Below are 24765 nucleotides of genomic sequence, written 5' to 3'. Positions count from 1 at the left end.
GAATCAGTTAGATATAGCAGGTCGGCTGACTTGATTTTCTTCTCATACATTCCCGTAGCGTCACAGTGCATTTCCCCGTTGAAGCCCAGCGTCCATTGACTTTAATGTGGCTGCTTTGAACGTTTTTTTTCAGTGCCTAGACGGTCATTGGATAAACGCTGCGATTATGTCTCGCCCACAACCGCTCAGCGTCTCTGGGGGTGAATGGAGCAGTGGGCGGGCCAGGACGCTGTGCTGCTGCATGATGATTGGAGGAGCTGTTGAAAGGGCGGAACCCCTTTTTTAATTGACAGCATGTCTTAAGTATACATCAGCGCTACAGAGATTCAAGTTCAGTCCCATTGTCAGGTTATAGTACAAACTTTCGGGTGGCTCCCGCACTTAAATCCAACTAAAAAGTACTGAAAAGAAAACAAAACTTAGGCTTTATATCCCAGCTTACATCTCGCATTTGCGTTCAACTTCACACACACCGGACTGCATTACCCACAATGCATCTCCCGCACTGGACTACACTCCCGTAAACAGCTGTCGTAAACCAACCTCTCTCTCCCGCAACAACACGCTCTTTGTCGGCGGCGCCCGTGCCAACGACGCACTTATTCATATGAGTAGGAAAAAGATGCAATACTATGGTTTCCGTCATTTTTTATATATTTGCGTACTGACTGGGCCGGCCCACACTGGCCAGCGGCCCACCGGAAAAACTCCCGGTACTCCAGATTACTCCAAACTCCCGGTACTCCAGCTTCCCCTGTTTCGAAAGCTAGCAGCCGCCACTGGTATTTTGGTATCTGTAAACAAAATTTAAAACGATACTCTAAGAAAGGTCAACGTTTTTTTTTTTAAAGAGAATCATAACTGGTGACGAGACACAGATTCATCACTAAAAGCCTGAGAGGAAACAGTAGAGTATGGAACAGAACAGTGATGGCTGCTAGCTTTTGAAACAGGGGAAGCTCATATTAGAACTTCATCATAAAATAGATTATGTTATTTGTACGTAAATTCTGGCTAGTTTCCCCTTCCCGAGCTACTTTAATTATATGAACGAACTACCTTTACAATGCTGAAACACTGAGCAAAATCAAGAAGGGTATAATATGTTTTTTTTTATTATTTAAAGAATGATTTGTACAAACAAAAATGGTTTATATCACCAGCAAACAATACAGAGTGCAGCAGTTCATCGTAGCACTTTACCTGCAAATCCGCATGGGCAGTGGCGGACTGGCCATCTGGCGTAGCGAGAGTTTTCCCGGTGGGCAGCTGGCCAGTGTGGGCCGGCCCAATCAGTACGCAAATATATAAAAAATGACGTAAACCATAATATTGCATCTTTTTCCTACTCATATGACTGAGTGCGTCGTTGGCACGGGCGCCGCCGACAAAGAGCGTGTTGTTGCGGGAGAGGGAGGTTGATTTACGACAGCTGTTTACGGGAGTGTGTTTTTTTTAAGTGTAGTCCAGTGCGGGAGATGCATTGTGGGTAATGCAGTCCGGTGTGTGTGAAGTTGAACGCGAATGCGAGATGTAAGCTGGGATATAAAGCCTGAGTTTTGTTTTCTTTTCAGTACTTTTTAGTTGGATTTAAGTGCGGGAGCCACCCGAAAGTTTGTACTATAACCTGACAATGGGGCTGAACTTGAATCTCTGTAGCGCTGATGTATACTTAAGACATGCTGTCAATTAAAAAAGGAGTTCCGCCCTTTAAACAGCTCCTCCAATCATCATGCAGCAGCCCAGCGTCCTGCGGGACATAATCGCAACGTTTATCCAATGACCCTCTAGTTTTAAAGCACTGAAAAAAAAAAACGTTCAAAGCAGCCGCATTGAAGTCAATGGACGCTGGGCTTCAACGGGGAAATGCACTGTGACGCTACGGGAATGTATGAGAAGAAAATCAAGTCAGCCGACCTGCTATATCTAACTGATTCTGAACGAACTCGTCTTAGAGATGAACAATTTCTAACGCATTTTTAGTCAATAAAATGTTAATACAATAGTACATAATTTGACCATTAATTTTGTGACATTATAGGGGAAGCTGAGCTTCCCTTGCAGTCTTAAATAATTAAAGTCCTACAAACTTAAATAATTCTCTTGATTGTGTAAAGCTGCTTTGCGGCAATGAAAATTGCTAAAAGCGCTAGACAAATAAAATTGAATTGAATTGAATTAAAGAAATCGCCACTGCAAAATACAGTTTTCGGGCACCATGTACACTCTCAGACCACATTAATCACTGCACACTTCTTTTGTGCAAATAACAAGTGGGGCCTCCTGATGTAACATGTTCACACCTGTACAGCAGTGACTAGGGAGACAGGAGCCTTAAACAGAAAGCACTAATAAAACACTGCAGCCAACAGAAGTTTTAATATAACCGAAGTGTGGATGATTTTTGACTTATAAAAAAAAAAAAGACTTATGCCAAATGTGTTTGCATTTGTTCTCTTGAAAATGTTCACATAACCCAGAATGTATCATCTTTGATCTGTGAGTTGACTGTGGTGTGTGTCTCCAGCCCCATGTCCTCCTCAGGCCATCAGTGCGAATATAAACTGCACGTCCAACACCATCTCCGTCAACTGGTCCTCCAGCGTGGTTGGTGTCAGCTACATGGCACAGGCCGTCTCTCCTACTGGCTATTACACGTGCAATAGCACAAACACCTTCTGCAGCATCAGTGTGCCATGTGGCAAGACCTACAACATTTCTGTAATACCCAGCCAAAACAGCTGCAGCGGAGTCAGGTCGCCTTATACTATTATTCAAGCAGGTCAGTATGGACATTAACTCTTAAGAAATTATACTTTTTCATGCAGTACTTTTAGATGTTTTTGTTTGTGTAGCTCCGTGTGTGCCCACTTTGAAGAGTGTGGAGGTGGACTGCCTGTCCAACCTCGCCTGGGTCACGTGGAACACATCATCGGGGGCGGATTCTTACAGTGCAGTGGCAATAGACAGCGGCAGGAACCACTATCAGTGCAACTCCAGTGGCAGCGCGTGTCCAGTTCCTGGGTTACAGTGTGGGAGGAATTACAGTTTTGCTGTCACTGCCACCAATGCACAGTGCAGCAGTGGATTCAGCAATACCATGTGGTCTGAGACAGGTCAGAGAGTTACACAGTAGACAGACAAGAGTTACTCTATATCAGATAATAAAGCTTATTATTCAGGCATGTATTTACGTATGTGCCGTAGTGCCTATATTATATTTTCGTGCTCTTTTTTTGTTTTTTAGTTCCTTGTGCTCCAGAGGGTGTGAATGTATCAGTGGGTTGTTACAATGGCACAGTGACTGTCCTCTGGTTGCCCAGTGCTGGAGCTCTCACCTACACTGCCACACTTGAACCGCCCACAGGCATGGCATCCTGCTGCACTTCTCTTAATGGGAGCACTTTCTGTGATATCACATCTCTTCCATGTGGTCAGGCGTACATGGTGACTGTCACTGCGCAAGGACGAACCTGTAATAGCTCTCAGAGCACGGCCATAATGGTACAGACGGGTAAGCCCCTCGTGCAAACATCTATACTGCTCCTCTATGACACAATAACCACTTAATACACATTACATGGCCACTATAAAAACTTTGATGAAAGAAAATATTAATAAATGCAGGGTATTCTATGGTTGCTTGCGCAATTGATAATTTTTTTGGTGAATGCTTATTTACTGCTTTTTGATGGCGCATTAAAAAAGGACTAATCGATGTGTGGAAAAGAGTGGTTGTTATAGCTGTGAAAATAAATATATGAATATACAGCACGAAATAATTAACGATTTCCAGAGTTTGCCAATGATTGGGATTTTTTTTTTCAATTTATTAATAAATAACAAATATTTTATTCCTTTAAAGCTAAGTTAAAGGTTTTGGAATGTCTGTTATGACTTACATACTGTATACTTACAGCTATAATTACTTGTTCCCTCGCCTCGGTTGTTATAGTAAATTAATCGACACTTCCAGACTAATTAGATTTAAGAATTCAAGAGTGCTTGGGTTACATGATCTATCCCATGTCATAATATACAGTATTAAACTCTACTACGAACGTTTGCTGTTTTTCATTGTCCTAATCGTGTTTGTTTTTGCACCGTGTTGTGCAGCACCGTGCCAGCCATCGGGCCTCAATGCGACTTTGAGCTGCACAGATAATGTGGCGAGAGTCAACTGGATGAGCAGCATGGGTGGTCAGCTCTACATAGTAAATGCTGTAAGCATGAATGGAACGTTCATAGACACCTGCTCTGGCTTTGATGGATCCTGCGATCTCAGCAGTCTGGGGTGTGGTCTGCAGTACACGGCCACGTTGGTGGCGCAACACAGTGTTTGCCGCAGCTTGCCAAGTCCACCGACAAGCATCAGGACAGGTAGGGTGGGTCCCGGGAAATTAGCATGCCACCAGACCCACGTGATGAACTTGTATAAGAAAAAGACAAAATGAGTTCCTGCTACACTTAAGGTGTAGTTTTCTTTATCGTCAACAAATTCACCATAAGGATCCAAGCCAACTAAATACTTTTTTTTGTTTATGTTATAAAAACATATTGTCACTAAGTGGTGCCTAATTCATGCTAGCTTCACTTAGGATTGGCACATACAGAAACCACATCTTCTTTACTGGGAATAAAAAATACAGCAACAATGCTTCATTTACTTCAACATATTTGGAGGTTGGGGTAGCTCAATGATTAAGGAATTGGAAAAAAGGAAAAAATAATAAAATGGCACTCTAGATAAGGGTGTCTGCCAAATGCCTAAATATAAACATGGACAGATGTTTCATCTGTTTAGTAGGATCAGCAATTAGACAGACAACACCTCCTTTTCTGAGACAGAACAACAGAGAACCCATACCCTTTTAGTAGAACCAGCAGGTATAAAAATATCTAACCTCCTTTAGTTGAACAGAATTTCTAAATGTTGTCAATGTTTTTTCAGTACCATGCATTCCTCAAAATGTCGGACTAAGCCTGGATTGCCCTGCCCGCAATCTTACCGTGTCCTGGACCCCGAGCTCAGGAGCGCAGTTTTACACGGCCACAATAACAGACAGCTTGGGGCTCTCTACTAACTGCCAGAGCTTTTCTGACCACTGCACTATTAGTGGTGTAGCCTGTGGAATGATCTATCATGCAAGCGTGGTTGCCTCTGATGACTACTGCAGCAGCCTGCCCAGTACGATCAAAAGCATAGACTCAGGTAATCGGGCCGACTCATCAACAGCATTGAAAAGTAGTCATGTTTAGTTTATTTTGATCAATTACCCTCTCTGTTTTTGTCTTCTCTCCCGTAGTTCCATGTGCTCCCAGCAATATCAGGGCTCAGATGGATATTCCGACCAGCACAGCCATACTATCGTGGTATTTGAGTGCTGGTGCGTTGAGGTACAAGGCCATTGCGGTAAGCAGCATCTCTGGAACTAGTGTGTCTTGTGACACGAATTACACTAACTGCGACCTGAGCGATCTGTTATGTGGAGACAAGTACAATATCACGGTCCAGGCTATAGGAAGCGTCTGCAATAGCTCTGCTTCCATGAGTGGATACCTGCAGACAGGTGATGCTTATTCTGTACATATGACATTGTAAATTTTTGTGATCATAATGGTAAAAAGGTGAGATTTTTAATCTTATGATCTCAGGGCCATGTGTTCCGGTGATGGTGAGTGCAACATACACACCTCCTGTTGCTCTGCTTACATGGGACATGACCAGAGGCGCTGACAGATACACTATTAAGGCTGTGACGGAGCAGGGCTTCCAGAGGTCCTGTTCAACCCGTGACACCTCATGTGTGCTTAATAGTCTGAACTGCAGCCAGACATTTAACATCACTCTGACCGCCTTTAGTGACATTTACCAAGATGGGGTGAACTCCAACACCCTTACTCTCAACACAGGTGAGTGAGAGACTGCCAAGCTATATTAGCAGTACTTTGCCTTCCTGTAACAATCATAGAAACATGAGTGGATAGCGCTTTGCTCTGAGGGTATTATTCTACTTCCGCCACTAATGATCTGTGAGTAGCAGCCCAAAAAAGATATAGTCAAGGAACCCCGTGTTATCCTGGGCCCTTCCTATTTGATAGCTGTCACTGTTGGAGGAGTGCCATAATAAGATGGGTGGAAACTGAACACAGTCGTAAATTAAATATGACCAAAGGTGTATTTTGCAGAACCGTGTCCTCCTACCATCCTGGCAACCCGGGAATTGGGCAACACTGGGGAGGTGACCTGGGAGCCGAGTGCAGGGGCTGTGAAATACATGGCTGAACTCAAAGGACGGCTAGGTGACACCTTGTACTGCCAGACGACAGGGACATCATGCAGGGTGACAGGACTCCTGTGTGGGACAGTTTACGTCACACAAGTCATAGCCATCGGCCCAGGCCTCAACAGCTCAAGCAGTGTAGGAGCCCTTCTCACTACAGGTTAGTAACATGGCCCAGTTTAAATCAAATAAACGTGTCCATTGTGGCTCCTTATATTCCTAATGCCTGACGTGTCATTGTATTAGTGCCCTGCCTGCCAGACAATACCAGCTTTGCTGTGGAAGTGCAGTGTGCAAATGATTCAGCATTTGTCAGCTGGGGCTGGAGCGAAGGAGCAACGTCCTATGAACTCACTGCTACTAGCAACAACGGAGACCAATTAAAATGTGACACACTGCAGAACAGCTGTAAAATTACAAACCTGGAGTGTGGACAGACATACAGTCTCAGCCTGGAAGCCTTCAACGATGCCAGTTCGGTCAGCCTGGATGTAGGAACCACCTTCCAAAGCCGTGAGTCCCAAGTAGCTTGTTTTATGATTAAAACTCTTTGGGATGTGCTGTTATAGGAACTAATTATTGACAGCATGAGAAGGAACCTTCACTGATTTCCTGTTACCACCATCAAGTTAATTATTTTTCAATTAATGCATGTACTCAGGTGTTTTATATTTAGCAATGATTTACTAACGACAAAAATAATCCTTAGTTAATCAACACCTTATGGCCAATCAGAATTTTGCTTACAATTTTAATATGACTGCTCTTGATCCCCAGCACCCTGCGTGCCCCAGCGTGTCGCGGCAAACCTGCAATGCGGCACTCGTACAGCCGTCCTAACCTGGGAACAGAAGCCGGGAGTCCTGTACTACCTGGCAAGTGCCACTTTTACCCCAGGAGAAGCCGCTGCAGTGTGTAACTCAACTTCTGATAGCTGTATCTTCAGTGGCCTACACTGTGGAGTGCAGTACACCCTGAGAGTTAGAGCTTCTACCGGACAGTGCCTAAGTGACTTCAGTGCACCTGTTAACATCACGACAGGTCTTTTTCTCTCTCTCTTCTTTTTATTATATCTTGCTTTTAATTCCTGTCTCAAGCATGGCTTAATCATCTTACTTTTGTTCAGAACCCTGCCAGGCACAGAATATCACTGTGGTCGGTTCATGCACAACTAATACACTCCGGTTGAACTGGTCCAATGCCACCGGTGCGCTTCGTTACATCATCTCAGTCACAGGAAACCTGGGGTACACCGGCTCCTTCCAGAGCCCCGTGCCCAGTGTAGAGATGGAGGTTTCCTGTGGCCAGAGCTACAGTTTTAGTGTCTTGGGGCAGAATGATCAGTGCAACAGCCTCACAAGTGCCATTGCCAAGTATTCAACTGGTACATTATTACAGCCTTTCTACAATTTAGCTACAAATTCCCAGGATCTAATAAGATTATACACTGACACAAGAATCAGGCAATAATATATATATTTTTAAATCTTCTTTTTCGCAGCCCCATGTGTACCGACAGGTATGCAGACCTTCGTTGAATGCGAGGACACCACCGCTTCTGTCAGCTGGGCGGGGAGTGATGGAGCAGTAAAATATACTGTGGTTGCGCAGGGACAGAAATTAGGCCACAGCTACACATGCACCACCAATACAACAGTATGTACCTGGAGTGACATGATGTGTGGAGAAACCTATATAGCCTGGGTCATCGCCAGCGACCTGCGCTGCAACAGCACCCCTAGTAACAACACCATCATCCGCATGGGTGAGATAAACTTTAAGCATACAGTTAAACTTTGGATTGCGAGCATAATTCGTCCAATGATTCACTCCACAACCCAAAAATATTTTATAAAAATATAAAAATATTATATTTTATCAATCATCTTGGAGGTTCCTTAAGTAGAACATCCTATCACAGGCTTGGCTGTATTGTCTGTTTGTTTGAGATTTTTGTCGCAACAACCTTCGTATGATTCAATTTAAATATATTCAATTTAATCTCAACAGTTACTGATGTCTTGACAGCTACAAGCCTAATAAATATAAAGCCCAATTCTAAAGGAATAATAATGATAGGAAGCTTATGAATATCATTGTATGCTTTGTAAATATTAATGACTAATGGTCAGTGAGGATCCTTTTAATCAAATGTTTGGTTGTCCCATACAGCTCCATGCAGACCTCAGATTTTAAGCACCACTATGGACTGTACCTTGGGGGTCGCGTCGCTGTCATGGCAGTCCAGCTGGGCTGCTCAGGTCTATGTGGTGACTGGCGAAAATGTCTTCGGCCAACTGATTGGGCTAACCACCAATAGCACCAGCGCTCAGATCTCAGAGCTTCTGTGTGGCCAGCAGTACTATTTCACAGTTACAAGCGTGGGGCAAGAGTGCAGGAGCCGGCCAAGCAACACCTCCATCTTACAGACAGGTATTAACATAAATGAACGGCAATTTCATCCAGATATTTTTACCAAAATTGAGATATACGTAGATATACGGACATAGTTTTCATTACTGTTGATCTGGCAATACAAGATTATAGACTTGTCAAAATAGCCCTTGGGCCCTTCAGGTTGATCAACATTTTCAACATTTTCTCACTTTCATTTCAACACCAGCTCCCAACTCTGGTGTTCCAGATATCTGGCAGGGTTTGTTAAGGCGTGTTGAGATCTGGGAACTTTATTTACCTAAACAATCTATTTATCCTAAAATCCATTACATATAGACATAATACATGCTCGTGTAGATGCTGGTCCTTTTTGAATCTCAGGGTTGGAGCTTTTTTGTACTAAATCAACTAACTGGTCAAGCAGAAGGACCAGAAAGACACCATATGGCATGAATAATATTCTTGTCCCTCTCTACAGATCCATGCCCTCCGAGTGCTGTCACCACTTCTGTGGACTGTCTTTCCAACATCGCTACAGTGACCTGGGGCCTATCAAACACTGCTGATCACTACATGGCCAATGCAGTGGGCCCGGATGGCATGGTCACAACATGCATGTCCTCCACTACGAGCTGTGGCATTGCAACGCTTCAGTGCGGACAGAAATACAATGTCAGTGTAACAGCGTCTCGTCTCGACTGCAATTCAAAACCCAGTGGACAGACTTACATCAACACAGGTCAGAAATACAAGCCATGGTAAAAAAGTTGCTAAACAAAGCTACAATAATTGCTGTATTTTCCTCCATAGCTCCAGTTTTTTGACTGTATTCTTATGTTCATTTTCTCCACCAGCTCCCTGTGTCCCAACGGGGGTCTCCCTCGTGATGGACTGCACCAAAAATGAAGCCCGTGTGTCATGGAATGCCAGTCAGGGGGCAGTGTACTACAGTGTCCTTGCTACAAGCAGATACTATAACAGTGCTTCCTGTAATAGCTCTGGTGGCAACACCTGCATCCTGAAGGGTCTCCCCTGTGGGGCAGCATACGCGGTCCAGGTGGTGGCTGTTGGAAATGAGTGCTCGAGTTCACCGAGTCAGACAGTGAACTTTAGTTCAGGTATAAGAAAGGTCCAAGCCATGAGCCAGACACTACAATGATCTTAGGGTAGTATTGTAAGGCAAAGAAGACAACACCCATTTTAAGTTCGTATTGTGAGATAGGGTCTATGTCCATTTTGAGGTGAGATAAAGACTAAAGCTGGCTTAAGGCTGAGATAGAAATAACCATCTTAAGGTGCAATTGGTATTTAAGGCGGTTTAGTTCAGGTATGAAAAAGGTTTAAGCCAGACACTACTATGATCTTGGGGTGGCGTTGCAAGATAGAGACTACAGCAGACTTGAGAACCATTTTAAGGTGGAATTGTAAGGAGGAGATTAAACACATTGAAAGTTGGTACTTAAGGTGGTATTATGAGAAAAAAAAAACCTTAGCCATTTTAAGGCGGTATTGTGACATAGAGTCTATGTCTATTTTAACATAGAGTCTATGTCTCATTTAAATTGGTATTTAAGGTGGTATTGTGAGATAGAGTCCATGTGGCAGTGAAAGATAGATACTACAGCAGGCGGTGGTATTGTGGTGGAATTGTGAGAAAGAGATTATGCTGATCAACAGTAATTATTTAAAGTGATTTTGTGAGGGTCTATGTCCATATGAGGTGAGACAGAGACTACCACTCATTAAAAGAATTTAAGGTGGTATTGTAAGAAAGAGTTTATAGTCATTTAAGGTGGTAATGTAAGTACCGATTAGTTATGTTAATTTGCCCGATAAAGCTTAACAAATAAATCTGTTATGTAAACTGTACAAACTAAGTATTTTGCATTATTAATGCTTTCGGATATGATGAAAGATTATTTTAAAGTATTTTTTTCTTTACTTATTATTTTAACGAAATGTTTATATTTTATTTTCTAGTGGTTTAAACATTATTTTAACATCTTCAGATACTATTATTTGAAGCATTTATATTCTTTCATATGCAGCTCCATGCACACCTGTTATTGTTTCTGCAAACCTGAACTGTAACTCCAGCTCGATCTCAGTGAACTGGAGTTCTGGAATGGGCAACGTCTCTTACACTGCGGTTGGCACAGCTCCTGGGGGGCAAAACTCATCCTGCAGCACAAACTCTACCAGCTGTGATCTAAGGCAACTGACTTGTGGCCAGATATACAACATAAGTGTGACAGCATCGAACGGGCAATGCAGCAGCGGTCAAAGCGCCACCGTACAGGTCACATCAGGTAGTAAAGAGATCATGGCTCACCAATTAAACACGGGTGTAGTAAATGTCCAGAGAAAATGTTTCATCTCACTCTCCCTCTCTCTCTTGCTCTACTAGCACCCTGTCCTCCTGCTCATGTTAACGCCAGCATAAACTGCCAAACTAATTCTGCCATGGTACAATGGCATCCTAATGGTGGGGCAGAGTCTTATGAAGTCCAGGCTCTTGGTTCCAGAGGAGACATAGCAGGATGCAACACTACAGGAATGTTCTGTAACATGTCCAACCTGCTGTGTGGCGATGTGTACAATGTTAGCGTATTTGCTATTAGCAACAATTGCCGTGTAACTGGAAACCTAGTCACACAACTCCGTACGGGTAAGATAATTCACACACAGGTATATACAGTCAATACACACATACAAATCCTGACACTTAGATAATGTGGAGTGGATAAATGCATTTAAATTACTATTCACAAAAATCAAGTAAACCAAAGACAGTATTTAAGTCAGTACTTCTGTTTTTCCCACAGTGCCATGTGTTCCTGTCCCCTTGAACCCCGTTTTGGACTGTGCGTCCGGGGAGGTCACTATGAAATGGCAGTCCAGCAGTGGAGCCACATCCTACAGAGCACTCGCCAAGGGAAGTGGAGGTTATCCGGCATCCTGCAGCAGCAACAGCACTACGTGTGTGTTCGCTGGGCTGCTGTGTGGACTGACTTACAGCTTCTCTGTCTCAGCTTCTGACAGCATGTGCACCAGCATGTACAGTAGCAGTTTTCAGCTGAACACAGGTATAACACACTTGCCCGTTGGGGTGATATGACAATACGATATAAACTGTGTTGGCTGTAACGCGTTACAAAATAAGAAAGTAACACATTAGAGTACTTGGATTACTTTTTTTATGTAACGAGTAATCTAACGCGTTAGGTCCACTATTTACTGTAAGTACATAGTTATTAAGTTATTTTTTCAAAAATGTGATCTATTATTCAGATAATTTATGTAATTCGTGGGACAGACAGCAGTCAATCCCAATCCGTTAGTGTGTGTGTGAAAGTCGTCCTACAAGCCCCGCCCCGATACCCCGCCCCCCTCTGTTATTCCTGCTATTATACCCCTATCTCACCTATGCGGTTTGACTATACAAGGACCGACGCGCGGAAAGATAGAAACCTTATCAGAGCGGCAAAACTCGCAGTGAATCATGATGAACCGTACTTACGGCCACCGCGCGAAACCGCATAGCTGAGATAGGGGTATTAGTAGTTAACTGATTATGGGCCAAACTTCACTGAGTGATGATGGTAAAAAAATTTATAAAGCTCTTGACTAAAACAACACGCAGGAGGAATCACAAAGGAGTTTTCATTTTTTGCAATGGAAAAGTATTCGAACTAGTTACTTTTATCAGAAAGTAACGCTGTAATGTAACTGATTACTTTTTAATGACAGTAATTTTGAAATGTAATTAGTTTCTTTAAAAAGTAACTTCTCCCAACACTAGATATAAATACAACATAAATCAATAAATAAGTATATAAGTTTATATAATATACTAAATGTGATAAATTATAACAAAAAAAGTGCCTGATGTATTTCTAAATAGTCAGTGCTGCTAAAACACTGAGTAATCAGCTGGTATTGCAAAATAGGAACAAAAAGACTCCAGTTGTTTTAGGGGACATTAGATAGGTCTATGATGAGACTATGATAAAAGAGACCACATTCTTTCTAAGGTACAGTAGTAGTGTTTTAAGATACATGAGACGATGGGAATTTTAAGGTGGTATTGTGAGATTAAAAAAAGCTTTTTCACTTATGATGCAGGTTAAACTTCAGGCAGATATCTAAAGACTGCAAAAGGGTTAATTAAATTCTGTCCAGCCAGTTTTGCATGATGCTGTGACAGACATACAGACAGACCAACGGGCAAAACGTATGAAACGTAAAGATATCATTGAAATAAGGAAGTTTTGACCGATGTACAGACAAAACATTTCTTTTATTTATATAAACAGCAGTTTCGAAACTGAATCTCACTTGTGATTTGCCAGTTCCTTGTAAGCCTCAGAACCTCAGCGCCTCAGTGGACTGCTCAACCAGTACAGGACTAGTGTCATGGGAAGCAGAACAGGGTGCTTTGTTCTACATGGTCCAAGCAGTGGGAGCGAACGGATACCAGACGCAATGCATGAGCACCAACACAAGCTGTTCGTTACCCAGCTTGCAATGTGGACAACTCTATAACGTCACTTCTGTCAGCCAGGATGGGCGATGTAACAGCAGCAGTGCTCAAGTCAATCTGCAGTCAGGTACATGACTACAGGTTTTATTTTTTTTTCAAATACTCAGTTTGTGTTTTATATTTCATACATGCAGAGTGATAAAGATTGGCTAAAAATAAAGCATTCATTTTTATGCGCATGCTTTTTTTTTGCATACATTTGGATAAGTAAGCTGTAATGTCAGGCCAGGGGTAGCTCGGTGGTTAAGGCATTGGACTACGGTTTGGAAGTTTCCAGGTTCAAACCCCACAACCACCAAGTTGCCACTGTTGGGCCCTTGAGCAAGGCCCTTAACCCTCAACTGCTGAGATGTGTAATGAGTTAAAAATGTGAGTCGCTCTGGATAAGAGCGTCTGGGAAATGCCTAGATGTAATGTGTGAATTGTAGCCACTGTCAAAGGAATTTCAGAATTCATACAAAATACAAGTTGTATAAAAAATCGCTCTGCCCAAAGTTGGAATCAGTTACTTTCACAGTTAATGTATTACCTAATAACAAGTATCTATTTACTTTCTACACTTTAAACTTAATGTTAGCAAATGCCAGAATTTCTTGTTCTCTCAAATTGGTCCATAACCCCAAACCACTATGTTTCCTTTTCTACTCTTCCTCACCATCCTCTCCCTCAGTCCCATGTGTACCCACCGGTGTCAAGGCCTCCCTGCTTTGCAGTTCCAACTCGGTAGCCGTGACCTGGCAGTCATCCAGTGGAGCGCTGAGATATCGGGCTGATGCTGTGAACATCAACAGGTCTCAAACCGTCTCCTGTAACTCTAGCCTGCCTTCCTGCACTGTTGGACAGCTGCTCTGCGGAACATCCTATAACGTCACTGTGGTCGCTCTGGATGACGAGTGCAGCAGTGTGAAGAGTCTCGCCGCTCAAGTGCTCTCGGGTGAGGAATTTGATCTTGTGAGCTTGTGACATCTCAACATTCGATCATCACACATATCGTATATGCTAGAATTATAAAGGACAAACAGTTCATGATGCAATAGTTAGACCATGTTGCTGACAATTGATTGTGGCCTGATTAAACGTGATTTCTCTTCCTCCTCTCTCCAGCACCCTGTTTACCCCAGAATGTGCAGGTTCAGATGAACTGTTCAGCCGGTGTAATGACCGTAACCTGGGCACCCAATCCGGATGCAGAATATTTCCATGTGGATGCAGTGAGCGGCAACGTCAGCCTGTCTTGTAACACATCGAGCACAAGCTGTTCGATCCCAGGCCTGTACTGTGGTTTGTCCTTGTCCGTAACAGTGAGGGCGATTCGAGGTGGATGTCACAGTGCACCCAGTGCAGCTGTCCAAGCTTTAACGGGTAATGGTTCTAAACCAGCTACACCACACTAACATCCACAAGAGCATCCCATCGATAGGACACAGACGTTTGTAGCTACCTGTTAAGCATTGTACAGTCTTTCTAAGTTTCTTTGGGATCTTGAGCAGCATGAAATGACAAGATATACAAGACATGGAACAATAGAATCATTATTTTCTGCAGTGTTTTTAATCACTTTGTATGTTTGTATGTGTGTAGCCCCATGTATCCCTCAGGGTGCGAGCGGCAACCTCGACTGTGTGACCAACTCGGTCTGGGTGTCATGGCAAGAAGCGGCTGGTGCAGAGTCTTACAAGGTGTTAGCGGTATCAGCGGAAGGGGCTAATTCCACCTGCAGCACGCCGGGTCTTTTCTGTAACATTCCCAGTCTGCTGTGTGGCATGCAGTACACATTCCAAGTTACCGCCATGAACTCCTGGTGTGCCAGTGAAAACTACAACAACTCCTTTTCTATTGAGACAGGTAAACACACACACACACACGCAAACACACACTACTAGCTTGAAAGCAACTTCACATATTCACTCTGCATGCAGGCACCCATAAGATTTCCAGATTTCAGTTACGTTATTAATTCTGTTATCCCTTTAGGACCCTGCACTCTGAACAACATCAGCGTGGTGACAGAGTGCCGCAGCAGCTCCATAAGGGTCAGCTGGCTCACTCAGTCAAAGTCATCCATCTTCGTCGTCACAGCAGAGGGCCAGGACCTCAGCTTCCTGCAGTGTAACAGCACGGGCACTTATTGTGTGCTTAATGGCGCACGCTGCAGCATGCAGTACACCATCATGGTCTCCACCAGCTCGGATAAGTGCAGCAGTCTCCGCAGTCCTCCGTACTCCATCAACACGGGTACTTCACACACAAAGACGCATGTACAGACAAATAAAATAGAAGAATGATAAATAAGCATTGAATGAAAAGGTGCAAATTAAACGAAAAGGTGCAAATCTCATTCATGAGTCAATCGTGATCCGTCATGACCGAAACGATTCACTCTTCAACTCTTCAAGCTTAAACTGCAAAAGATATCAAACAGATGCTTATATAATTAACTCTAAACGCCTAATGCTCTTAATGCTTAAGCAAATTAACAGAATCTATTTGACAACCTGTGTCTTGGTGCTCTTTTCCCCTGCAGCCCCATGTGCTCCTCAGGCACTGAGCGTGAATCCGCTGTGTGATACAGAAGACGTGGTGGTGTCCTGGGCACCCTCTAACCTCTCTCAGTCCTACTATCTAACAGCCATCGGACAGGATGGCGTCTCCAAAAACTGCACCAGCACCACAGAGAACTGCACCCTGAGCCACCTGAAATGCAGCCAGGCATACACAGTCAGCGTGATCGCTTCAGACGGAAACTGCACCAGTCCTGCCAGCCAGGCCCTCACCTTCCGTACAAGTGAGACAGCGACCTCTTGTTTAATATCCTAACCCCCGTTGATCATCATTCTCTAACCTCGGCATGTGTGCTGCTCTGTCCTCAGCTCCATGTGCACCTCTGAGCTTGAACGTGTCCCTGCCGTGTGGAGACAGCTTAGCCACACTCTCCTGGTCCTCCAGTAACGGCTCGGCGTGGTACTACGCTTCAGCCGTCAACCCGCGAGGGGACAAGCTTCAATGCCACACCACAAACATGTCCTGTACTATAGCAGGGCTTCAGTGCGGGATGGTGTATAACTTTAGTGTGCAGGCGTCAGGTGGAGCATGCAACAGCTCGCGCAGTCCAGTGGTGCAGAAAGGAACAGGTATATAAGCTCCATAAGAATGCAGCATAGGAACGGTTTGTCATAGACAGCATTTAGTCAATACCTGAGCCAAAGGAGGATGCTGGAATGTTTCAAAAGAACAGAACAACAAAAAAAAAACACCCACTAAATCAAATTAAACGTGCTAAATTCACAACACCCTTTCTGTTACCATTCAGATTGTATCAGCTACAGTCTATGAAGGTCTAACCTCTAACTTTCCAACCTTCTCCCCATCCTGCCCCACACAGTGCCGTGTCCTCCAGCCTCAGTATCCGTAGTCATCTGGAGAATGGAAAACACCTCTCTGGTGAGAGTGAGCTGGAGCACAGTGAGCTGCTTAGACGTCCAATACCTGGCACAGCTCGATGGCCAGTTCCTTCTCGACCCCAATGCTCTCGTGCAGATGGCATCCTACTGGACGGACCGGACTTATTTTGAGTTCCTGGTGCCCTGCAATATCAACTACACGGTGGTGGTCAGCGCCGGAAGCGGAGGAGGGAATGGACCTCCATCTTCTGCTGTCACTGGATTTACAGGTAATTGCCACATCTGGGCAAATGTGACCCGTCATATCAAGCCAGGTAGCAGTTTTGTGACATAGTACAGTAGGTAAAATCTTAAATTTAGGCAAAAATCCGCTGATAAATACCTTATCTTTCTGATCGTTTAAAAGAATTGAGAATTTTTTAATCCTAGACATTGTTTTAAAGCACTTTAATGAAAACTATCCAACCTCATTACTCCAGTTGTTATGGAAACACATTTAACACCTGGTGTCAAAATCAACCCAAGGGTTCTGTCTTTTTTTACTAACCGGGTTTGATTTCCACCCAATGCCCAAAGCTTAGCCACTAGATGCAGTGCCAGTCCCAAGCCCGGATAAAATGGGCAAGTTGTGGGCTCGCATGGTCGACGGGAGCAGCCGAAAGACTGATAAAACAATTTGTGACAGTCCACAAAAGAGCAGTAACACAAAAGGAAAAAAAAAATTAACATACAGTAGTATATTGTTACATACTGTATGATACAGTCTGTATATAGAGTAGATTTGACCTTAATATTTGTATATAAATCTACACAATTGGGTTTTAACAGTATTCACCAGTCACTTTTTCAAGGAATATCCTACAATTACAAATACAATTGATATATGAAGCACTTTTAAAATAAGACTGCTCACCTTTTTAATAATGTTATTTGAAATTTGACACCAAACCATTTTGCACGATCAGTAATGTAACATTATGCAAATACATGCAAATTACATTATGACTCAGGGCAAAAGCTGATTATGTCAGTGAACGTTCTGAACCAAAATCTTTTATGACTGACAGACAGCCAGATGACTTTATTACTGTATATGGTATCTGTATATAAAGTATCCATACGGTATTTTTTTATTTTAGCGTATGGTTATCGCATAATGAATTAAACATACTAATTCAAATTCTAAGTCTGTTATTCATAGGTGGAGAATTAATTTCTCTCTAAGTTCATCTAAAATAAAAAAAAGACCTTTTCCTGAATCTACTCTTCTTATTTTCTCTCTCTCTCTTTCTCTCTCTTTGTTCCTCAGGTTTATGCCCTTCGTACAGTACTAACATCCCTACAGGTCCTTCATTCACCTAAACACTTACATTTTCTATTTAATACATGAAATAGTGATTTGTGATGTGATTTTATATCCTTTTTCTTGTACTTGCCTGGGGTTTCTACGACATAGCAGTAGTGCGCCGTAGGAGAGAGTTGCAAGAGGCAGAACAAGAGAACGAAGGTAGGACCATGGCTCCTAAATTATAAATCTGTGACATTATAGCAGGTTGTAAATTCTGATAGGTTAGAATTTTGAAAAACAATAGTGTCAGTTTTAAGGTTTATATTTTATATACAGTGGAACCTCGGATTACAAGTAACACGGTTTACAAGTGTTCCACAAGACGAGCAAAGATTTTTAATAAATTTTGGCTTGAAAAACGAGCATTGTCTTGAATTACGAGCACAAAGTATTGTGTATCACGCATGCGCTTCTTGTTTTGACGCCGAGCGTCCCCTAGGACCCTTACCCTAGGTTTTTCTCTCTCTTGCGCTGCGGAATTGGGGATAATCGTCTCCCCTGCTGGGTCTTACTGGTATAACCAACATCTGTGTACGCGTGTACTGTTAATTATAACATTGTGACCGTGTGTGTGTGTGTGTGTGTGAAACATCCATATTTTATTTTGTGTTTGTAAGAGTGTTTGTACAGCGCGCGTGTGCTTACTGACGGAATCACTGTTGTAAAGTAACAAAAAAAATAATAATAAACTAGCACGTTACCTTTAAAAAGGATCGTGAAAGAGCAGAGTTTCTCTGTAAGGCAGAAAGAGAGTGTGTGTGTGTGCGAATGCGCGTAATTTGTCACTTCACTCACAGCAACACACACACACACACACTCTCGCCTTTACAGCCCCGATTCTTTTCAAAGGTAAAATGCAGATTAATTTTTTTTTGTGATTGTTGTTTTTTTTTACTTTACAGCAGTGATTCTGTTAGTATGCGCTCGCGCAAGTGTGACTAGCGATGTTCCTTGCTAATTTTTACGATAAAACAGTCTCTCTGTTTATGTGTGTGTACGCACATTACACACACACACTCTCACCTTTACAGCCCCCCTTCCACCCCCTCCTTCTCTCGACTTCACAGATACAGACAGACACTCTCTGCACACACACACATACACAGCACCTGCACGCACAAATGGAAACTCTTATCTGTCAGGATTTCTTTTTACTTTTTTTTTTTAAGGTAAAGTGCAGGTTAAATTGTTTTATTTTTACCTTATATTTTGTATTAATTATTTTTATGTATTTATTTTTTGGGGCTGTAGAACGAATAATTTGAGTTTCCATTATTTCTTATGGGACAATTAAATTTGGTTTATGAGTGTTTTGGAATACGAGCCCACTTCCGGAATGAATTTTGCTCGTAATCCGAGGTTCCACTGTAGTGTCTTTGTTTTAATACAATACTGTGCACAGGTCTTGATACACTCCTTATTTCTTCATATTAAATTTAATTAGACGATGTAATTCAAATGAGAGGAACAGGAACAAATGTTTTTGGAAGTAAAATATGAAGAAATGAGGGTGTCCCAATACGTTTGCACTACTCTACAGCATATTACTGGTTCTTTAGCAACAACTAAAGGACTTAGGAATCATGATTCCTAATTAGAAAAAAATGTTTTTCTCTCAAAAGGTTTATTTAACAGTTTTTGTCTTGAGTGCTTATTTGTTAACTTCAGCAAAAACTGTCTCGAAGTAGATATTTACTGCATATCCTGACGATTGAAAAATAATTGCCGTTGCAGATGTGCTGTTTGTGCCTGAAGTCAAGGCTCTGGATGTGGACGGTGTGAACCTGCACGTGGAGTGGGCTCCAGTCACTAATGCCAGTTATTACACCCTTATCGTAAGAGAGGACACTGAATCTCATCCCGACAAGGTAGCACTGATCGTTGAAGGCGAGGCCTCGGATGTCGCCGACCTTAAACCAGCCACACGCTACTGTGTCACCTTGTCTGCCAAAAACTCCGTTGCAAAGAGCGATTACTCCACCCCGGTGTGCATCACCACTGGGGTTCCTATCTGAATCACAAGAATGTTCATGTCTAAGTTAGAAAAGCAAAGCAAGCTATTGTTACCTGTGCCATTAGATCATCATCTGTAGTGAGCTACTTACTGTAGGAGTAAGAAAAAATCAAACCCCAAAGCTGACCATGAAATATTGTGAATACTGTTTTTTTTTATATAGAAGCAACAATTAAACTGCAAAATAGACCTAATGACATGTTTCTGGTGAAAAGGGCTGATTATGTGTTTTCAATTTCAATTCTTTGAGCTGACTAGAGAAAGCATAAGCTTGAGTCTTTATTAAGATAGATTTTAACTGAACCATATCTAGCTGCACAATCACTTTCTGTAATATGAACATTTCAATGGTACACATAATGGATGTATATTGCTTATATAGAGAGCAAATAAAATACTGCAATATTTTAAGCTACATATTGAATGTCTTGTAGATGCACTATACGGTTTTGTGACTTTTCTAAGTGAAAAGTAAATGAATAAAATGAATGTTAATATTTACTTTATATTATATTATATAAATAGTGCTTTTTCTCTTATGAGCTGGTCTGTGTTGAATGTACAAAGTTTCCTCATGTTCGCCTATCCTGCCAGTTTGTACTAAATTGATATTATTAAAGATCTATACATTTAACATGAAATATTTTCCAATTTTTACAAATTTAGTTGAGCAGTCTTAGCAATGAAACTTGCACAAGTCACATCAGGGAAGAGTTTAAAGTCAGCACTAAAACTGTTCAAATCTGTTTGTGGGTAATTTCTATACGGTATATGTCGTGTCTCTATGCTTTTTTAGCACAAAAGAAATTCACCCTATTGAATAGTGCTAAAGCAAAAACTGATCATTTTTATTGTATTAAAAGTATTTAGGTGTTTCTAGGTACATTTGGCAGGACTGGGTTCATTTTAGCATTAATGGATATTGTAAGAGGTAAAATATATACAGTATGTTTCCAATATAAGATCCAATAGTGGTTGTGTTAGCATGATTTAAAATGATAGATATACAGTTAAACCTTGGATTGTGAGCATAATTCGTCCTGGAACTGTGCCTGTACCAGTGGCGGCTGCTAGCTTTTGAAACAGGGGAAGCTCATATTAGGACTTCATCATAAAATTCATTATGTTATTTGCACGTAAATTCTGGCTAGTTTCCACTTACACAAGCTACTTTAATTATATGAACGAACTAACTTTACAATGCTGAAACACTGAGCAAAGTCAAAAAGGCTATACTGTGTTTTTTAAAATTATTTAAAGAATGACTTATACAAACAAAAAAGGTTTATATCACCAGCAAACAATACAGAGTGCAGCTGGTCATCGTAGCACTTCACCTGCAAATCCGCATGGGCAGTGGCGGACTGGCCATCTGGCGTAGCGGGAGTTTTCCCGGTGGGCCGCTGGCCAGTGTTGGCCGGCCCAGTCAGTACGCAAATATATTAAAAAAATGACAGAAACCATAATATTGCATCTTTTTCCTACTCATATGAATGAGTTCGTCGAACGCACGGGCGCCGCCGACAAAGAGCGTGTTGTTGCAGGAGAGAGAGGTTGATTTACGAAAGCTGTTTACGGGAGTGCAGTCCGGTGTGTGTGAAGTTGAACGCGAATGCGAGATCAGTACTTTCAGTACTTTTTAGTTGTATTTAAGTGGGGAAGCCACCCGAAAGTTTGTACTATAACCTGACAATGGGACTGAACTTGAATCTCTGTAGTGCTGATGTATACTTAAAACATGCTGTCAATCAAAAAAGGGGTTCCGCCCTTTAAACAGCTCCTCCAATCGTCATGCAGAAGCTCAGAGTCCAGGCCAGCCCACTTCTCATTTGCTCCTCATTCACCCTCAGAGACGCTGAGCGTCCGTGGGCAGGACATAATCGCAGCGTTTATCCAATGACCGTCTAGTTTCAAAGCACTGAAAAAAAATGTTCAAAGCAGCCGCATTAAAGTCAATGGATGCTGGGCTTCTACAGAGAAATGCACTGTGACGCTACGGGAATGTATGAGAAGAAAATCAAGTCAGCCGACCTGCTATATCTAACTGATTCTGAACGAACTCATCTTAAAGATGAACAATTTCTAACGCATTTTTAGTCAATAAAATGTTAATACAATAGTACATAATTTGACCATTAATTTTGTGACATTATAGGGGAAGCTGAGCTTCCCTTGCAGTCTTAAAGAAATCGCAACTGGCCTGTACAGTATATAAAAACACCCGTATATCAAAGTAAATTCGCCCATAAGAAATAATGGAAACAAAAAAGAAATATATAAAAACAAATTAACTTGCACTTTACCTTTGAAAAGAATCCCAACAGAGCAGTGTTTTTCGTTTTTGTGTGTGTGTGTGTGTGTGTGTGAAGGCAGGAGGAGAGGAGGAGGAAGGGGGCTACTGTGTAGGATGACTTTCGCAAACACACACACACACACACACACACACACAAACTAACGGAAACACTGGTCTATCGGGAAACTTCTTTAACAAGGAATTTCTCTCATGACACTCGCACACACACGCTCACACACACTAACGGAATCTCTGACAGAGATAGAAGCTGGAACCTGGATCTTTAACAAGGAACCTCTCTAATGGAACTTGCCGTTGCTTTGCGCGCACACACGCGTGGTCACAATGTTATAGCAAACAGTACACGCGCGCACGGATGATGACAATACGAGTGATGCACCTACACCGAGCATGGAAGATGATTACCCATAATCCCGTAGCACGCGAGAAAGCAGAACCATTGGCTCAGTTGTGATCAAGTGACGCTTGCCAGACAAAAGCACATGCATATTAGTCATATGTCAAGACGTCGCTTGTTTATTTAGTTTAAATTTATTACATATTTTTGCTCGTCTTGCAAAACGCAGACAGAGGTACTAACAATCCAAGGTTCCACTGTATAGATTTTTATCAAGTCATGGTGTAGCAGCTTTGTCAGCTGCTATTTTGGGGTTTGGGCTCTTTGGTGTACCTGTGAGTTTCTTTAGGCTGCGAATAATATCCTGCTGGGAGTAAGTAACAAAATGGATTAATCCGAGATTATATTAAAAGAGCATAAAATAATATAACATTGTAAATTTAAAGCTAGCAAAAAACACCACTGTGTTTTTTGGACACATCTATCTGCTCGTGTCCTTTTTGCTACTACGAGCGCACTGATAAGGATATGCAGAATGGTTCCACTTACTGTAAAAAGCCTACAAAGGGAAACTTAGATGCTGATATCTTTCCCTACACACCAATTTTACATAGAAATCATTCAATGGAGAAAAGTGTTCAGCACAAAAGGTTCCAAATTAGCCTGTGATAATAGTGGAAAGGGCTCAATTCTCAGATAGCATATGACATAACAATGTTTATTATGTAAATAATATAAAACGAGCAAAACCAGGAGAGTAGCAATGGGAATTTGAAAAGTATGAGTCCATTTTGGAAATGGAGAAAAAGGACAAGAATTAAAGTATTGGTGGGTTTCTTAAGGGCGACTAGATTAGAAGAGAGAATTTAAACTGAAAGTGAGATGAGGAAGATCAAGATCAGAAAATGCCATTAATGCAACATATTGGTCTGTTTCCATTTTTTTCCGCTTTTTTTGAAGAACACGTGTATCTTCTCATTTAAGAACAACAAGCGAAATCCATCACCAAACTATTAAAACTCAGACACAGAGGTGCGTTATCATGTCTACCATTTAGCTCGTTCAAAGTATAGAGTGCAGGTTGTTTAGACATTCTTTCACCGTCATTAGCAATAGATATTCACTTTATTTGTGATAGATGTGTGTTAGTGACCACTCTGACAGAGAAGATATCAGGGCTAGAAAGGCGTATCCAGACTTTAGAGAGAGTTAAATAGTGCGAGAGCAGTCTTATTCCCGTAGCGGAAAGTCTGGGTGCCGCAGGCGGAGATAACCAGCCCTCGACTCCGGCATTAGAGCCCTCACAGCGTACTCATGGCATACTCATTCAGCCGAAGCTAAGGCTAAAGCTAGCCCACCGGAGCACACCTCCTTTGCACTTCATGTGTCTAACAGGTTTGCTCTCCTGCTGAGAAACCTGAAGCTCTGGTTATAGGAGACTCTATACTGACGCACGTAAAATTATCTAGGCCAGCGGCAGTGGTTAGGTGTAGCCCGTGAAGCCAGAGCACCGGACATAGCAGGTAATCTTAGGCAGCATAGGTTCTCTAAGATAGTGGTACATGCTGAAACGAACAATATACACCTTCGTCAGTCAGAGGTTAGTAAGAGTAACTTTACAGAGGTGTTTAAATTAGTGAAGCCGATGTCCTATGAAGTAGTATGCTCTGGTCCCATCCCAATGCAGAGTTTCTGCAGGTTTCATAATGTCAAATTTAAGACTTTTTAAGACCAATATGAATTAAATTTAAGACCTATATCACAGCATCAAAAACACACACAAAAAAATACAGAATTGCAGAATTACATACATTTATTGTGACAGTGCTGAAAACAGGTTAGATGCATTGTTGAAATACAACATACAGTACAAACAGCTTAGCACAAATCTGTAGTGTGTATGCACGCGTGTGTGTGTGTGGGTGTGTGTGGGTGGGTGATTCAGCTCTTCTCCCTTGGCCAGAATCTCCCTTAAAGTTCTTGAGCTCAGCTCATTTCTCCTTGCTGGCCCTTCTCAAAGCATTTGACTTAGTTATTAGCTGAGCCATCTTATTGCCAGCCTTGCCTTCAGCCTCCATTGAAATGGACACCAGTTTTCTTAGGTCAAGGGGATCCACACACTCCTGA

General features: G+C 42.1%; 2 protein-coding genes and 1 long non-coding RNA gene across 4 annotated transcripts; all 3 read left to right on the top strand.

The window, feature by feature from the left end:
* Window positions 1-9341: 9341 nt before the first annotated feature.
* On the top strand, window positions 9342-10812 carry LOC128510167 (uncharacterized). The gene is made up of 3 exons (XR_008356101.1): window positions 9342-9420; window positions 9536-9799; window positions 10730-10812. It is a non-coding gene; the product is annotated as an uncharacterized LOC128510167 (long non-coding RNA).
* A 138-nt stretch (window positions 10813-10950) lies between these two features.
* On the top strand, window positions 10951-14187 carry LOC128510377 (fibronectin type III domain-containing protein 7-like). Its single transcript, XM_053482607.1, has 5 exons — window positions 10951-10990; window positions 11089-11349; window positions 11507-11767; window positions 13034-13291; window positions 13895-14187. Exons 2-5 carry the CDS (start codon window positions 11145-11147, stop codon window positions 14185-14187), a joined length of 1017 nt encoding a protein of 338 aa, XP_053338582.1. The 5' UTR covers window positions 10951-10990; window positions 11089-11144.
* A 162-nt stretch (window positions 14188-14349) lies between these two features.
* Window positions 14350-20390, top strand: LOC128510742 (fibronectin type III domain-containing protein 7-like). Of its 2 annotated transcripts, none has more exons than XM_053483235.1 (9): window positions 14350-14586; window positions 14806-15069; window positions 15199-15459; window positions 15749-16009; window positions 16095-16355; window positions 16607-16894; window positions 17935-17970; window positions 18085-18132; window positions 19708-20390. In XM_053483235.1, the coding sequence occupies exons 1-9, from the start codon at window positions 14361-14363 to the stop codon at window positions 19986-19988; spliced, it is 1926 nt and encodes a 641-aa protein (XP_053339210.1). In that variant the 5' UTR covers window positions 14350-14360; the 3' UTR covers window positions 19989-20390. The 2 variants fall into 2 exon arrangements, with proteins under 2 accessions (XP_053339210.1, XP_053339209.1); XM_053483234.1 differs by having other exon boundaries at window positions 18082-18132.
* Window positions 20391-24765: the final 4375 nt, after the last annotated feature.

Source organism: Clarias gariepinus, chromosome 22, assembly GCF_024256425.1.
Source record: "Clarias gariepinus isolate MV-2021 ecotype Netherlands chromosome 22, CGAR_prim_01v2, whole genome shotgun sequence".
NCBI classification, from domain to species: Eukaryota; Metazoa; Chordata; class Actinopteri; order Siluriformes; family Clariidae; genus Clarias; species Clarias gariepinus.
Note: the sequence above shows the minus strand (reverse complement) of the source record. Positions and strands in the feature narration are given on the sequence as shown.

Bases quoted from the DNA above. Each gene is read 5' to 3' on its own strand.
- LOC128510377 (XM_053482607.1), top strand. From the start codon at position 11,145: ATGGTACAATGGCATCCTAATGGTGGGGCAGAGTCTTATGAAGTCCAG. The intron at 11,350-11,506 runs GTAAGATAATTC...TTTTTCCCACAG, and splicing joins AGTCACACAACTCCGTACGG to TGCCATGTGTTCCTGTCCCC. The intron at 11,768-13,033 runs GTATAACACACT...GTGATTTGCCAG, and splicing joins CAGTTTTCAGCTGAACACAG to TTCCTTGTAAGCCTCAGAAC.
- LOC128510742 (XM_053483234.1), top strand. From the start codon at position 14,361: ATGAACTGTTCAGCCGGTGTAATGACCGTAACCTGGGCACCCAATCCG. The intron at 17,971-18,081 runs GTCCTTCATTCA...TCTACGACATAG, and splicing joins CAGTACTAACATCCCTACAG to CAGTAGTGCGCCGTAGGAGA. The intron at 18,133-19,707 runs GTAGGACCATGG...TTGCCGTTGCAG, and splicing joins GGCAGAACAAGAGAACGAAG to ATGTGCTGTTTGTGCCTGAA.